The 16,356-nt window shown below is 40.1% G+C and overlaps 1 protein-coding gene across 1 annotated transcript in view; it reads left to right on the top strand.

The window, feature by feature from the left end:
- Positions 1 to 1,128: 1,128 nt before the first annotated feature.
- The window catches only part of abr (ABR activator of RhoGEF and GTPase), a 121,217-nt gene continuing 105,989 nt past the window's right edge, over positions 1,129 to 16,356 (top strand). Inside the window, exon 1 of the mRNA XM_085420223.1 lies at positions 1,129 to 2,202. Within this exon, the coding sequence (XP_085276349.1) occupies positions 1,386 to 2,202 (817 nt within the window). The 5' untranslated portion in view covers positions 1,129 to 1,385. The remainder of the gene's footprint in view (positions 2,203 to 16,356) is intronic.

Below are 16,356 nucleotides of genomic sequence, written 5' to 3' on the forward strand. Positions count from 1 at the left end.
CCAGCTAAATGTCCAATAAATATTTTTCTGCTGTGCCACAAATCAAGATGGGGAATCAAGTTGACCTTTTTTTCAACACACTGTTTAGCAATCGTTAACTAGCAGGCTTGAAAACAAGGAGGAGAAGGAGGATGTGTGCTTGAAGTTATAGCATTGAAGAGACAGGTGCGTGTGAAAGGTTTTTGTACATGAGTTCCTGCAGTATTTTTGTTTCCTCTGCAGACAGATAACAAGCTACCTGATAGATTAAAAAAAAAAAGAAAAGTGCCTCGTCCCTTCCTTAATGTCAAACCACCGAAACCTGTAGCTATAGGGAAGCAAACCAAACATCTGCTTTCAGTCTGCTTGGTCTGCAACATTACATGCTGCCCAGTGTGCCCGTGTATATATGTATGCAGCTGAAATGTGGTCAGGAGGAATTAATTTTTTGAGTCATTTAAAGCAACTTGCAGGTTTTTGAGCTTCCTGTATATCATTAAAGGTTTTTAAAATGTGTCAACACTGTAACAAGATTTGTTCAGCATCTTTGTTCAACAGACCACCAGTGTGGATAAAATAGAAAACCACAAACAACAGAATAGAAACAAGTTGACAGTATATTTAGATCAGCAGTGTTTCTTCACAATAGACTGAACTGGCAAAGATACAAACTACCAAACAGATCAACCTTTATCTGGAATATAATTTCTTTTAAATGTGCACCACCAAGCACGGTTGCTTTCCTGTAGCAGTGCTTGTTGCATTCATATCCTGTCGGATTTTTTTTATGTTATTATTATTATTATTATAAGGTGTGAAAAGAAATTCAAGAATAGCGTTCAAGTAAAACTGGTTAGTTTATCCGCAGATACAGTGTTAGCAATCGATGGAAATATTAGTCATGAGTTATAATATTCTAACATCCCTGCCCTCATCCTTATAATAATTGTTTTTTTTTTTTTATTATTTGTTGTTGTTTTTTCTGTTTGCTTGTTTTTAAACATTTTTTTTTGCCACCAGGCTATACCGCACACATCCACTTCAGAATCCGCGGTATTGATTGGATAATGCTGTCACGAAACCATGGCCACATTAATTCTCCCAGCGGCACCTGAACGCACCACGTCTGGATACAGGAAGTCTCGAAACTTTTCAGCGTAGTGGCAAACTTGTCTGCATTAAACGCAGGAGTGCGCCGTGCGCCAGTTACGTGTAGGAGGTGCAAGATGGTCAGAAAGTGCTCAAGTTAATACCGTTTATTTGTTTGTTTTTTCTTTTCCGGAAAACAAGTGAGAAAGGAACGTGGATTTACGCGACAGTGTCGGTGAAGACAACAGTTAGCTTCAATATTTTCTGACTTGCATGACAAGACTGCGACGGGCGTGAAGCCCCGCGTGAACATCAATATGTGGGAGCAGGAGGAATTCGAAAAACACTGGAGGAAAGAATTTCCCGACGGAAAAGTACCCCAGATGGATTTGAACTCTGTAGAGGACATCGAGTCCGAGCTGGAGACATGCAAAGCCAACCTGAAGAGGCTCCAGAAGGCTCTGGCAGAGGAGAAATTCAAGGTGATTTACCTGGAGACCACCGTGGCCCGACAGAAGAGAAACGACCCGGAAAGGTTTGAAGGCAAAGATGAAAACTTTAACGCTGACATGTCGACCTTTTCCAAAACGGAGAATATCAGGAAACCGCCGCGGCGGGACGCCGAGCGTGACGAGGGGAGGATGAAGGCGCTGGACCCCGGTGGCATGAAGCACCACGCTGCGGGTAGCAACACAGCGGGGCTCACCAGCTCCTTCGGCCGGGAGCGAGGCAGGTTCAGCGGCAAGATGGGCAAACCAGTCCCTATCCCGGTTCCGCCACAGAAGCCCATGTTTTGTAGAGTGGACACGGCCCCTGCCATCGTCCAGCGTGCAAATGACAACGAGGAAGGCAGCGACCGGGAATATGAGGATTTGGAGCTGAATGAAAATTTCGTCAGGAATAACTTATTGGCACCAAAGACTGCGGGAAGAGACGGTCAGAAGACTTCCAGCGCTCACCGGGACAGCCGGCGGCCTTTCCGCCACAGCAGGGAGTTTGACTCCGATGATGGCAGACTGTCACCGTCCTTCCCCCACATTCAACGCAGACCCTCCCGAGGCTCGGGGTGCAGCACCCCAGAGAGGAGGAGTGATGGGTACCTGAGCTCCGACCACGATGACTCCTCTTCCGCAGGTAATGTCAACACCACTGTCGCCGGTAATGGCTATAAATAAGAAGTGCAATATGTAAATTAGATTTTACTACATGAAATGGCCTGGTTGGAAGATCATTGGCAGCTAAGCTAGGCTTTAATTCTGGATTTATAGTGTAAAAGCCAGATGGGATCTGTAGTCAAGCATTTTAAACGTGTCAAAGGCACCGATGTCAGGGAAGGGAAGACCCAAGGCTCCATAAATCATATCTACAGGTAGCAGCTTACTTCAAACTGAATTAAATGTGGCATGTTTTTATTTGCAGGGTGCTTTTTTTAAGCAACCAGTATGAGTACTGCAATTGATTTTGTGCTCCAGTACTCAGTCATTTACAGCTGATCAGCAGTGTTATGCAATTCATCGGTTTCTGGCTCTTACTTCCTCCTTCCACAGTGAAAATAAAGGAAATCTCAGCAGATGCAAATGCACTTATGTTAGTCAGTGATAATAATACGAAATCAGTCTGTATTTTGGCACGAGTGTGCCTGGTTTAGAGATGATCTTTATTTGTTTAAAACGCAAGACGAGGTGTATTCATGTAACCCCATTTTAGCTTTTCAGATTCACCCACGGAGAAAAAACAAGTTTACCGTGTGCCAAACTAATTGCTGAGTGCTGTTACAAAAATATTTGTAGTATTGTCCTGGACAAATGCACAGTGCAAACACCTGTTTCTCTGCTGTAGTCTCCAGTAGCTTATTTTTGCATGCTGAATGGGGCGTGTCAAGGAAATGCCATTCTTTTAAAAAGCAAAGGGTATGGTCTTTAGACCAAATGTCACACTTGTTCTGTTGGAAATATGTTTTTCTGTGTTCTGACTTATTTTTACGCCTTAGTTGCTCAGGTTGTTTCATTTACCAATATAACCCCCCCCCCCCCCCCAAAAAAAAACAACAACAACAAAAAAACAAAGGTCAATAAAGCAACACAGTTGCCTAGAATAACTTCTCTTAATAACTGCTCTTCAATGTTCTCACACAAGTCAGACTTGTGCCATGACTTTTATTTCTACTAAGTGTCTTGCATGTAACTCCAAACCCTAGTTAATATTAAGCTGAATTTACCTTCAAATAATAGAGATCTGTGTAACAGATCAGTACTTTTACTTTATTAATTTTGTTTTTGCTTGATCAAGAAGAAAATGTTTATCAGCGTATGACTACCTGACTCTGCTGGATGGAGTGGATTTCATGAAACAAATAAAACCCTGTATAAGTGTGGCTGAGGAACAGATCCATAATAGACTAAATGCTCTAAGTGGTGTTGTAGATATCAGACATTAGGAGAACTACCACCTGTTATAACAGACCTACTGCAGGATAAGGTAAGCAGTAGGTGTAAAGATAAGGACAGGATTTCCTTTGCAAAGCCCCACTCGAGCATACCACTGGCTTTTTAATCATGTAGATTAGAAGGTTACCGGTTAAATGAAACCATCTTCACTTGTGTGAAGTACTCTACATTGTCTATATTGACCTTGAAGACAAAATGTTCCCTTTCTATATCAGTGATCTGTAAGAGGTCTATAGTGTCACATCACCCTTGAAGGAGCTTCAGTTCAGTTGGTGGTAAATACAGATACAGCCACATGCACTGAACAGTCTGGCGTTTTTTATGATATGAGTCATATTGAGCATGTTGGGATGTTAGTCAGTGGATTTATTGTAAACGGACTTAAAGTCCTGTTCTGATGTCATGCAAGTGCTGTTTGACGCAGTGAGTTCAGGAGTTGAAACACCTCACAAGTTGCATGAGTAACCAGAAAACCAGCATAGAGGTGGCTGTGCATGTTGTGCATTTCACTGCTGCAATGCATGGTTCTGGTAAACGTATATAATGTCAGCTTATCTTATTTTAGCTAGGGCTGTGTCTTTATTTGTAGAAACGTCAGTGATGAGCTTTAGTCTACAAGGTGGTTTGAAGTTAGTCAAGATTTTTCTTCCATGCTGTTGTTAGTCACTTAAAGGTCGCACCTCAAAGTTAAGATTTGTTTAACTTGGCACTGAGCTACTCTATGTCATTGCCACAAGTCTTTATGACATTTGTGGCACATTGTCTCTTCCTGTGTCTGAGGCCTGTAAGAGTTTCTTACAGGCCTCAGTATAATTTCTGGTAAGGGCTGGGCAGTGGTTTCTAAAAACTCCAAACGGGAAAGCAGAATAAAGTGGGAAATTGTAGAGAGAAGGGAGACAAAATATGAATAAAAGACAAAAGGGACGAAGCACAGATGTTTTCTGAAAGAAGAAAGGGTTGTGGAGAACACTCGCCCGTGACACTTTGTATCTGAGGTGAGAGGTGCTAAATATTGAACTGCAGAGGTGCTTGCAGTTCCTTGCATGTGTCTCCCCATATTTCCTGTCTGTGTGCTGGACTGGACAAACATCCTTTATGTCTACTTCCATATTTACAACGCATGCCATCGGACCACTCGTCCAACTGTCAACAAAAAGCGACGCAGAACATTTTCTTTAAGGCGTCCTTTCATCAGAGGCGCTCACAGTGGTCAGAAATTCCCTCGTAAACTGTAGGGCAGGACTCTAAGAAAATAATTTACTTGGAAGCAAAGACTGAGCTTAAGTAATAATTTAAATACTAATCCAGGAAACTGGAGTCACGTCTTTCTGTGGCGTTGTTTTAAGAAGTTTGGCAATACTGACGGAGATGGTTTGCTTGTCATGAGTCAGGAGTGAATGAGTAACTTAAACATGAGAATAGATTGAGGAAGGCTTTTTTTTTTTTTTTTTTTTAATACACTGTGACACATCCCCAGTTCCCTAGTCTGTTCTGTTCTTTTAAATATGAAAGGATTATGGAACGCTTGACACTAATTGTAAGCTCACAGTTTCATTGTTATGGCTCTGCTCATTGATTTGGTGGTTACTGACTGGTTTGGCTGATGTGCAGGGATTTGGAAAAGTGGCAGTTTTTAAAGTTTGGGTCAGAAGCCAAAAATGGAGAAGTAACAAACAGGCATTGTGTTATGAGTACCGACGCTGTGGCACTACTCTTTGCTTCATTTGGAGTTGAAATTCATTTAAGCAAAAATGGAAAATTTTCTTTTAAGAGCCGTTTTGTGTCAAAGACACACGAATGTGTTGGACGTTGTTAAATGGGGTCTTATGCCTTAAGAGGCAGTTTGGTGTCTGAAATACAGGAATTGATGGTCTTGAGAAAAAGAGCAGAAAACAGCTGCTGAGCTTTTCACCATGACACGCTGTTTGCTCTTCCATTGCAACAGGTCAGGGGATGCATTTTCCCATAAACCTGTGGGTCAGTAAGGAAAACCACTTACTGTAAGCCTCTTAATCTATTCCATCTTTGCTATCCAACAGGATATTGATGTTTTGTTCTGACAACTGGGATAATCAGTGGAAAGACTTTAATTGTGGCTAAAACAATGGGGAGGGTGTGTGAACCTGTGGGAGGATGTAGAGGGGCTTAAGGTCATCTTTTATAATCTAAACAACAACAGTCATCTGCCCTTCTGGTCACTCAGCATTATGGGATGAAGTCCCCCCTTACTCCCACTTGCACATACGCACAAGCTGTTGGCGAATGCCAGGGGTGTTGCTCATATTGATGCCTTTGTGTAGTGTGCATTTCCTAGGAAGCGGTCATCCATCAGGTCATGTGAGTCTTTGTCCATCGCTATGGTTTTTCAGTATTCCTCCTGATTCACCTCTGATTCGCAGTTGGTCTGAAACCTGACAGGAATCCATTCTTATTGTGACAGTGTTTCAGTAAGCATTGTTGTTTAATTCATTTTAATTCACAAAATAGGTCTTTGAATTCAGTATAGTTATTGCGGGTATTTCATTTTCTTTAGTCCAGTCTGCACATGCCAACATACAGTATACTCCTGCTAGAAGTGATGAACACAGTCCAGTTTTTAGCTCTCCCAGCTATTTAAAGCAGTGTAATTCAGAAATATCTTTACTGAGCGCAGGCATACCAAAGGAAAAAAGATTATTTTTAGCCTATAACCGCTTTGATCTCCATAGGAAAATATGTTTTTATATCTCGCAGGAAAGCTGAACGACCTGCTTGTTAATTGAGTTCATAATTCTCTAGTCGCATTGCCAGAAGAAGGAGCCCTCTGAGAGAACTATTTCCTGTTTCTGTTGTCTATTGCATGTATCTTTGTTAAGCATCTGGCAGCTCAGGAAAGAAAACATTAAGATGTGTAACTGTTTCTTTTTTCTTTTTTTTTTTTTAAGATGTCAGGTATTTAAATGCGAAGCTCTTCAACTGTTAGACATAGATAATTATTTATAACAGTAGTTTAAAAAAAGCGAATAACAGTAACTCTAAAAACTGAGTGATAAGACATGACGTTATGGTGTTTCAGTCTTTTGAGTGAATGCCATATCAAAATGTACAATAAGGAAATGTTTTGCAGTTATGAAAGCGATGGGAAACTCTTGGCTTTTTGAAGTATTTGGACAGTATCGATAAAGAATAACAAATCACACACGACACTGACATACAATCATATTAATAGTTTAAATAGATGGGGGAAAAAATAGATCATCCTGACGTTAGCCAAACTTTCAAATCCATAATAATCAATATTATTGGATTTTAATATTATCAGAAGTTCCAGTTATTAGAACTTCCTCAGAGATGGTCAGGAGGTATTCTGCATCTCCAATACTCAAGACTCCATATGATAATGTCTGTGTAATTTGAGGAGAAAAAAGGCATAAAAGCATAAATTATTTATTTATTCATTGGATTATGGAGCCTGTGTGTATCTGTTCTCCAATTTCAATAACATGTCAGTTTATTGGCTCTCTAATTAGCAAGCGTTGCCAGAGATTTCATTAAGTTTTGACTTTGGTATATAAGTGGAGGATTTCCTTGCCCTTATGTTTCGGTGAAATATTGTATATTTGGAGCCAACGTATCAAAAATAATGCCACAAAAAGAAACGATGGTGTAAATGAGGCGGATGTTTTGTTTGGGGATTTCTTTGATATTTTGAAGGGTGTACTGTGACTGTGCCAAGTTTTTAAGTGCTCTTCATTAACCAGGACACACAGATAAAGGAAACAAACTCTTCAAATGAAGGGAAATAAACTTCAAGTAGGTTTCAGGTGGCTGCTTATGGCCAACCTGGGTAAGTTCAGTCTAAGGGCAAATTCAAAAATAACCCTAAAATTTTTATCGCAACTCTTGCTGTCAAAGTGCATGAGGGTAAAGTCATTAACTGAGATTCCATAAAGCTGATTTGCATGACAGACAGAAGCAGTGAATTGCACTGAAATGCTGTGGGGGCAATTGAAACAGCAAGCTCTGAGAAAGTCTAGCAACAACTTTTAAAGAAAGGAATTTTCCATGTAAGAAGTTCAGCAAGCTGATGTCAGAGACAAAACACTGGTTAGAAGTTATTCCTGTGAAGTGAAGCAATAACTGCTGTCCTTTCCCTCCTAGTGATGGTGTTCAAATATATCACAAGTACCTATAGCTGCTCTTTTTTTAACACCAATTTTGCAGAGATTCTCAGGGAAACATGGACAAAAAGAGGTGCAGATCTATTGTTGGGATGAAAACTTCTGGAAAAGACATACTTTGATAATTTTCTAGGTACTCTAAAATTCAAAATAGCATCTCCACTAACCTTACACTCTTTAGATTTGCTCATCAGAGCAAATGAACTTTAGTTTCTCCAAAAATCTGGCGGGTTTCTTATACTACTATTCTTTGACGGTTAACTGGCTGGTCACGTGTTCCATGATGTTGTGCTGTTGACATTTATGTGCTTTTTTTGTGCAGAGGAGTTTTTTTGTTTCCTGTTCTCATGCTGTCCTCCCAGGAGCCCAGCATGAGTAGAGGTCTCTTTTTTTCCTCTTGTACTTTCCCATTGTAGTGTATATTTCAGTGGTTTTTTTTCTGTAACGCTACCGATCTCCGACCTGTATCCCCATGTGATGTCTGTGTTGTGTGTGTAAGGTCCGGGGGGGGGGGGGGGGGGGGGGGGGGGGGGTGTGTCCTATTTTACTGCAGGGCAACCTGCACGTGGCGAATAAAGCCTTGATTGATTGGACTGCAGTTTCCCCACCAGGCAGGCTTGCCATGTCATGCTGCTAATGTGGCTTTTCATGTCTAACTGCACAAAAAAAAAAAAAAATAGGCACAATAAAGAAAATGCTTATTATTTTTAATAGAAATTTCACCTGTTTTATCACTAAGTAAGAAAAGAAGCCCGTGGAATAAGCATGTTTTGTCACTCTGTTAGGAATTAATTGTTGAATACGGCACCCACATTTCTAGTTTTCCTTTGAGTTTCCTTTTTCTTATTCCAGATAAGCGGCACTTGTCCAGACCTGTCCCAAGTAGTATGTGCAGCATTGGAACAATGTGCTTGTCATGTTGTTTCCATTTTCAGTGGCGTAAATGGAAGCTTGTGCTCTTCTCTTAAAACTATGATCTCCAGTTCTCAGCCTCTGAAGCTTCAGCATATGCTGTGGGTGCTCACACCTACATGACAGTTTGACAGCTCGAGCTAGTGCACCGACTTACTGCAAAGTAAATATTTGACACTGTGATAGCCAGTCCTGAGAAAACAAAAGTAACCTTAAATCAGTGTAATCTCTCCCCACATGCTGCCCCGTCATACTAATTTCCTAGGCAACAGAGCTAAGATAGACACAGGTACAGTCAAACCTAAACCTAAATCAATTACGAGTATGAAAGCCTCCATAAACGTAACCATTGAACGCATAAGCATCGTTTTACTTTGCTGTAGTTGTGAATTAAAAGGTAAAACTGTGAACTAAAAGATCAAAAATGAGTCGTAATTATTTTTGTTGGCAATTGATTATCTCAAATGACCAATTGAGGTCTCAAATTTACAATTTCTTACAATTCCTTTGTAAGGAATTGTTTAAAAAGACTATTCGGCTCATTTCATTTGCTGTATTTTCAATCTTGAATTCTATTAGACTAGTTTTACATGGTTCCCAGTCCAAAGTAATCTTTGTTTATTCTATACTGGGCGTTAATGGAGCCCATCATTTGTCTGCTGTCTTCTCCGCTCTCTTCTAATAGGTCGTCACTTGCAAACAATAGATTTAAACAGCAAGTGGGTGGAACTTCAGTGCTCACGGCCAGAGCCGTGTGTCTGAGATGACTATATTGGGAATATCTTCTTCTTTTGATGTCATGCAGATTCAGCAGTAGAAAAAATGCCTGGAATTGGGTGTTTTAGAGCAGTCTCAGCACGTGTCACATGATTAGTAGCCAGCCTGCATTGGAACCTTATATATAAGGAATATAACAAGGAAAAACATATTAGGTCTCACCATCAATATCAGTGTTCAATGATCTACCCTTATGGGGTTTTTTTTTTTTTTAATATATATATTTTTTTATATCCATCAAATCTGAAATCTCTTCACAGTAGAAGCACTCACTCAAATAATCCATGTCAAAGTCCTCAAAGCTAAAATCCTATTTATGGTTCAACTTGTTCCTGTGTTACCTTGGTGATGAATGCGTCGCGGGGAAGCAGGCAGGATGTATCTGTGATGGTGGAGGAGGTGTGGGTTTTGCAGCATCATTGCCTGCTTGTGAGATGGATGTGGGCCTGAAAATTTGTATTTGTTTGCGAAAGCCTTGACCTTAGCTCTACAGCAGAGATGTGAAATGCACAGTCAGGACGTGCAATGCAAATAAGAAAGCCGAATGCTGCTTGGCGCTCATTGTACATCTAGCACAGCGTGTGCACAAGTGCATGCATGCAGGCAAAAGTCAAAGTGAAGTGCTGCTTTATAAAGATTGTTACAGAGGTAATAGTGCACACAGGTTTTAGGCACTGCTGAAGATGCTTTGGGTGATGCTGTTAATGTTTTACCGATCCATCAATTAAATGCATTAAATGGTAAAAAATGTTCTGTAGATGTCTCGGTTTGTCTCAGTGGCATCTATTTCTTACCAAACTGAAACTATAATCTTGACATCAAGACTCTGCTCGTGGCTACATTATATGCAATTTGTGGGGGCCATAGCATCTGTTGCAGAACTCTTCCTCTTCTGTGGGTGAAGAAGGTTTTATGTTATTTGAAGTTGCTGCCATGCTGCAAGTAAGACACCACTACGTTTGCACCGTCATGCGCAAAACCAAAATTTGTAACCTGCACGTGTAACGTCTTTCCCCTCTGTGCTAGTTAAACCTAACTCGGCCTCGGTGACTTGTGGTGTTCTTTTCCTGTTGGTTTTTTTTTTTCCGACATAGCAGAATTTTTCTCAGTGCAATCCCACTTTCAAATGACGCACTTCAGCTGTTGTCACCTGACACAAAGCCCCGTGTGAACCAAAGCCCTGTGATGCAATGTCCTCCTGGTGAAAACCACTACCTATGAGAAGTGAAAGTAGTCTTTGAAACATCAAGATGATCTGGGGGTCATTACATTGTGCTTTAGTGTTCGGTGTATTATTTCAAATGGAGAGCATGTTAAATTTGTAATTTAAAAAAAAAAAAAAGTTAGTAGCACCATTGTGTGCATTATTCTAATAATATGACTCCAGGATCCAATCTTTGCTTTTGTTTCCTAATTTTTCACTAGCTTACCGTTTTGGGTGCAGGTGTACGTTGCTCCCTGGACTTGTTTGTTCGTCTTAAACAAGAAAAGGTGTGGCCCTCTCAGGGGTTTGTTACAGGGACACAGCTATGTGAGAAAGATTTCCTCGTTAAGAAGAGAAGGAAGAGGCTAACCTTTCTAAAGTTTATGTAATCTAGGAAAAAAACAAAACCCTGTGCTCTCAAGTCAGTAATAAGTGGTTTCTTTCCATGTCCTGTGGGACAGGGCTGAGCTGAATTACTCCTTACTTTCACCCTCATTTAACCCATTTCTAAGCAAACACAGAGACAAACAACGACGCTATCCCTCTCACAGAGTTTCATTTCACATTATTGCGCTCAGCAGGATTTTAACACAGGGGGATGCATGGACAGGAAGTGCAGGCTCATTTCTAGACATGAATTTCTCTCAGTTGAAATCAAGATGAGCACCTGCACGATCTAGGAGAGCCTAAGAGTTGTGGTTTTCCTGTCAGTTAACTGATTCATATAGCTGAAAGGAGAGAACCATTTGTGTGTACTTGAATGTAGCATGAAAGCAGCTTAGAATAATTTGATATTTAAAATGTCATTTCCTTGTTATTCTTTCCAACTAGTGTCCAAAAGCTAATTTTTTTTTTTAATTTACTGCCACCTATGGTAAATAAGAAGAGAAAATCCTGCTAATTCAAGAGTTTTTCCAAGGAAATTGCCCAGTTGTGTTTAAAATGACTTTATATTGCAGTTTTTCATCGGTAAAGAAACGACAGGTTACATTTAAACTAGATTCAAGCTTTCCAGTGTCAGTTTTTCTCCATAACTTAACTTTGTAGGGTTCGAGTAAGAGCACCAGATATGTGGTAATCGTTCTCTCTAATCTCTTTCATTTAAACAGAATTTGTGTCATCTGAAAGGGGGGTGGGGGTGGGCTTAAACCAAACAAACCGTTGATGCATTTCTATCTCTCATCAGTCTTACCGTAATATAGGTGCGATTTGCATGCTGACATAGAAACAGCGCCACTCTTTTATTAACAATAATAAACCAAAAAAACCCAACTTGCTCTAAATCTAAAATCAGAGACACTCAGAGGCAGGTCACTTATGATTGGCTGACAGATATGGCTGCCATGGAGACCCCAGTGTGGTGTGTGTGAATGTGGTAAGACACCAGGGTGCATATGGACCCACAGAGCCCTGCATGCTTCTAAAACGCTGTCAGCCTGGTACTTAATGTTCACTTCTCTGAATCCTGGTGCAAGTTGTGTAATCTGTTGAGACTGCTGCTTTCAGTTCCTACACGTAAATAATAAGTAAAAAAACGAAAAAAAAAAAAAAAACCCCAAGACATTATGTAGTGTGAATTGTAGTTTGATAGAACGAAGTGACCCAAAAACCAAAGAAGAATTGCTGTGAAATGTGTTTCACTTTCCATTTGCTCTGAATGAAAGCTAAACTTTGCAGATCCGTTTATAGAAGCCTGGTTTTTATTTCACGATGCCAAAAATTTCCCCTGAGTGGGATCAATACATGAGGTTTTATTTTATAATCAGACCTTTTAGAGATTTTTGACTTGATGATGTTAAAGATTTTGAGGTAGTTTAAAGGGCTAAAATATTGGGGACGTGAACTAGTAAGAAGCTTGTTGTTGCTCAGCTGTGGTGTAACGCTACTATATGTGCTTATAATAATGTAATGACCCGAACTTTGCTATGAAGAAAAATCCATATTACCCTAATTCCGTTTTTAATTTTTTTAATCAGCACGAGCACCACTGCTTGTAAAAACGTGACGTTTAGCATAAAATGGAAAATGCATTATGAAACATAAGTGCTTAAAGATTAAGGCAAGAATACCGATGTAAGTGAGTTATAATTTATATTGTGTTTATTGATTAAACTTTATTAACAGGTGCAGAACACAACATCCTTCAAACTACAGTCAGTTGTGATGCTCTATTATGTTAGACTGAACACCAGTTTGGCTGTTTTTTACAGTTGTACATATTTAACTGAATTTATCAGTTAGTTTATTAGAGATTTCACACAGACACTACAGCGACTGTCAGATTTTATCACTCTTTCAGTCTTGACATAATTTGTGCACCAGCCGTGTGGCATCAGGGTATTTTTACGTGTGAACTCATTCGCAGTGAGCGGGCTGTATTGTGAAGTTGTCAAGTTTTAATCCAGCAGAAGCAGGAAATTGAGGGACTCTACCTTGTAAATGATACCCCTTTTCACAATCCTATGTTGCACACAGAAGCTAAATGCAGAAGACGTCTGCAGACTTGGACTTTGGCTAAAAGGGAGAACAAAACTTGAGAAAACAATGTTCCTTTTTTCAGCATGCAACATCTCATAACCACATGTTTAGAAAGCTTAGTTTCTGGTAAATGGACTAGCGACATATGTGGTCTGCCCTCTTTTATTTTATAGCAGGGCATTACCACAGTTTAGTGAGCATGTTATGAGAATATAATTTTCAGTAACCACTTCCAAATTTCAGATATGTAGGTTGACAATAATAGAGCTGTGAAAACACTGTTACATTCAACCTGCTGGTGTGCGAAGTCCTCGTGTTGATGGTGTTACTGTGTCAGATGGGATCCTTGTTTAAACCTGAAAATATATGCGTGTTTTCATAGACTTCAATAATAAGGAGGTTTTTAGCCTTCTCACCTGCCAGGACATGTTCTCATGACCCAAACTTGCATCTCCCATCCCCCAACCCCAATCGGTTGTTTCCTCCTGTGACCTCAAGGCATTTGTTTGTTTTCAGCTGCACACCAAAAATGAATAGAAACATTGGCATTCACTGAAGTGCAACAGCGTTAATACACCTTTACCCAGATTCTCAGTTTGTAGTTTCTTAAGGACATCATTTTCCACAGTCATCACTTTCGCTTCCTCTTCTTGCCGAGCGGAGATGGAAACAGATGGACAATTAGCAGGTGAAACGCTTTGCATTTTGAAACCACTTGATCTAAACGTTCACAGCATTTGCCAGGAATGCAAAGTCCGTGGTAGAGATACGTGAGGGGGTGCGGAGGGAATTACTCTTAAGTCACAGGAGTGGCTTCTGTTGGGTATAAAGTGTCGCTGTGAAACCCGAGATACCCAGAACCTGCGGGTCAGTGGTTAAAGGAGTCGATGTAGCATTATACCTGGAGGAGGATCACTCCTCCTGCTTTATTCAGGCTGTTGGTTCAGTCTTGAAGAATCAGACGCTGTCTGTTGGGGCTCTGTCATAATTACTCTTTTAGCCGCAAGGTCTTGGCAAAGGAACTGAGAGCACGTCACTGAGAGCGCTGTTTGCTCCAAGGATTTCATTTAAGGCCATGCTAATTGTGTAACTTTCCTTGACTGTGTTCTTTTTCCTTTTTGTAAGTTATTTTATTCGTTACTCCACATTTGCCATGATTTTTCTATATTGACGAGACTTTAACCTGGTGTCCTGTTGGTGCTGTTGAGTTTTCATGCTGTGTTCTCATGCATAACGATCACTTGTTGGCGCATTTTTTCTCACACAACACGCCCTATTATACTGGGATTTCCTGCATACAAAATTTTGTAAAATATAATATGGGTGGGGCTGCTGTGCTTACAGCATCACAGTTTACTGCGTGAAGCTGTGTGCCCGGCATGGCAGAGCACAGTCTTTGGCTCAGAAGTTTTACTTGCACACATGTTGACCTCGCTGTTTAAAACTTGTCCACGTTTGCAATCCTCCACCATATGAAACGCAAAACAAGAGCGTAATGAGTCCTCATTAATCCTAAAAACCTCAATGCCAGTGTGTATTCAGCTAATAATAATTTGTTTGTTTCATTTTTCAGTTGAAGCAGAAAGGTACAAAAATGTGTGTCAGGGCTTGTTCTCTGGCCATGCATTTATCAATAAACAAAACAAACTTGTCAGGATGAATGGAGAGAGATCTGCCACTGTTCTACAAAGCATCTTTCACTCTCTCTTTGGTTTCTTCTCGTGTGTGTGTGTGTGTGGGGGTGTACTCTATCCTGATGATACTGTTAACCTGACTCCGGGGAGTGCAAACTAGATAACAAAGCTTTCAGAAGCTCAACCATCAAGCACACTCAGCTCTGCTGCACAGTATCAGTAGCTGTATTTATGCAGCTTTATGGAGCAGCAGACACCTAACATTTTGAATTTTTCCTTGATTTTTGAATCTCTCTTTGACAGAATGCAGTAGGTTGTTGTGAACCACTGATAACACCTCATAGCTTCCAAAAATGCTGGTTCACTTTTTAGTACCTGCCCTGGTTCTACAAAAAGTGCCCTGGAATGTAAAAACCTGAATATCTGGGTATGCTGCATGAGACCTAATGCTAGATGGATTTCCCACCAGTGGGAGGTGGTCCATTGGATGTGGACTAGATGGCTACAGCACCCTCGTGTGGGCATCTTTAACAGCAGCAGTGTTTCTTTTATAAGGTTGTGATCTTAATGGTTTTGCTTTGTTTAATGATTCAAGTGAAAGTAATGCTGAATCTGCAGAGCTCATCAAGGCAATGTCTGCAGGTTATAATATGCTGAGATGTATCAAATTTTTAAGACTGCCTTTAGTGTTTGAAAGAAACATAAATGAAGGAGGGTCTACATAAAGCCTATGAATGCATACATAATGGTAGACCAATGCAAGAGGTCACTTTTGGTCAGATAATGCAAAACAAATCATAAAATTGATTAACTTGTTTTACATCAAGTTTTAAAAATTGTCCAATATGCAGTTTTATGTAACAATAAAATCAAATGTGTTTTAGAAATTGTATTTATAGTATTTATTTATGTATTTATGTCTGTGAGCTAGTGGCGAAAGACAGTATCCATTATCAGTATTACTGCATCCACTGTTAAAATCAGCTATCGTGTGAAAATAATGTCATGTTTCTCACATCTCATTGGTTGACCAGGTTTACTTTTCAGAACATAAGCAAGCAACACACAGTCTAGAATCACAGTACTTTTACTTTCCGTTCATTTATTCATTCATTCTCCTTCATTGGAAATGGTAAATCTCTGCTTTGTAGCTGAAAACAGTTATAAAAATCATCCCAACATCCCTTCTGAAGCTTAATCCTGGTGTACTACTAGGAGCCAGTCATATTTCTGACAGGTCCTGTGGCACTGCAGCAGTGCTCCTGTAATTCTGTCATATATCCAGGTATGATACAAAACAATACACTAATCCTTAGATTGGTATTCAGCTGATATTCTTTTTACTGTTGCAGAAACTTGTAGGTCCCAGCTTTTTAAGAGCTTGACTGATACTGACGGATATTTCAATCTCTCTCGTTTTGATTTTGTCTGTTCTTCTGTTAACGTCCCCCCTGTGAGTCTTCAAGTTTTATGGGGAACACTAAATTGCAGGAGTGCCATCTTAAGATACTGTTATGAGCGGAGGTTTAAAGTGATGGGATTTCAAGTGGGTTTGTGCTCAAACTTGAGACTCAGTAGTTTGTCTGACACAGTCTAATAACAAATACACGCCCAGCTATTTTCTCATACAATATTTCCATCCAGTGTGCACAGTGAAGGTCTTTGTTTGGGTGTCT

The sequence above is a fragment of the Rhamphochromis longiceps genome, linkage group LG10 (genome assembly GCF_057381845.1).
Source record: "Rhamphochromis longiceps isolate RC_006_pf linkage group LG10, R_longiceps_female_GT1.1, whole genome shotgun sequence".
NCBI classification, from domain to species: domain Eukaryota; kingdom Metazoa; phylum Chordata; class Actinopteri; order Cichliformes; family Cichlidae; genus Rhamphochromis; species Rhamphochromis longiceps.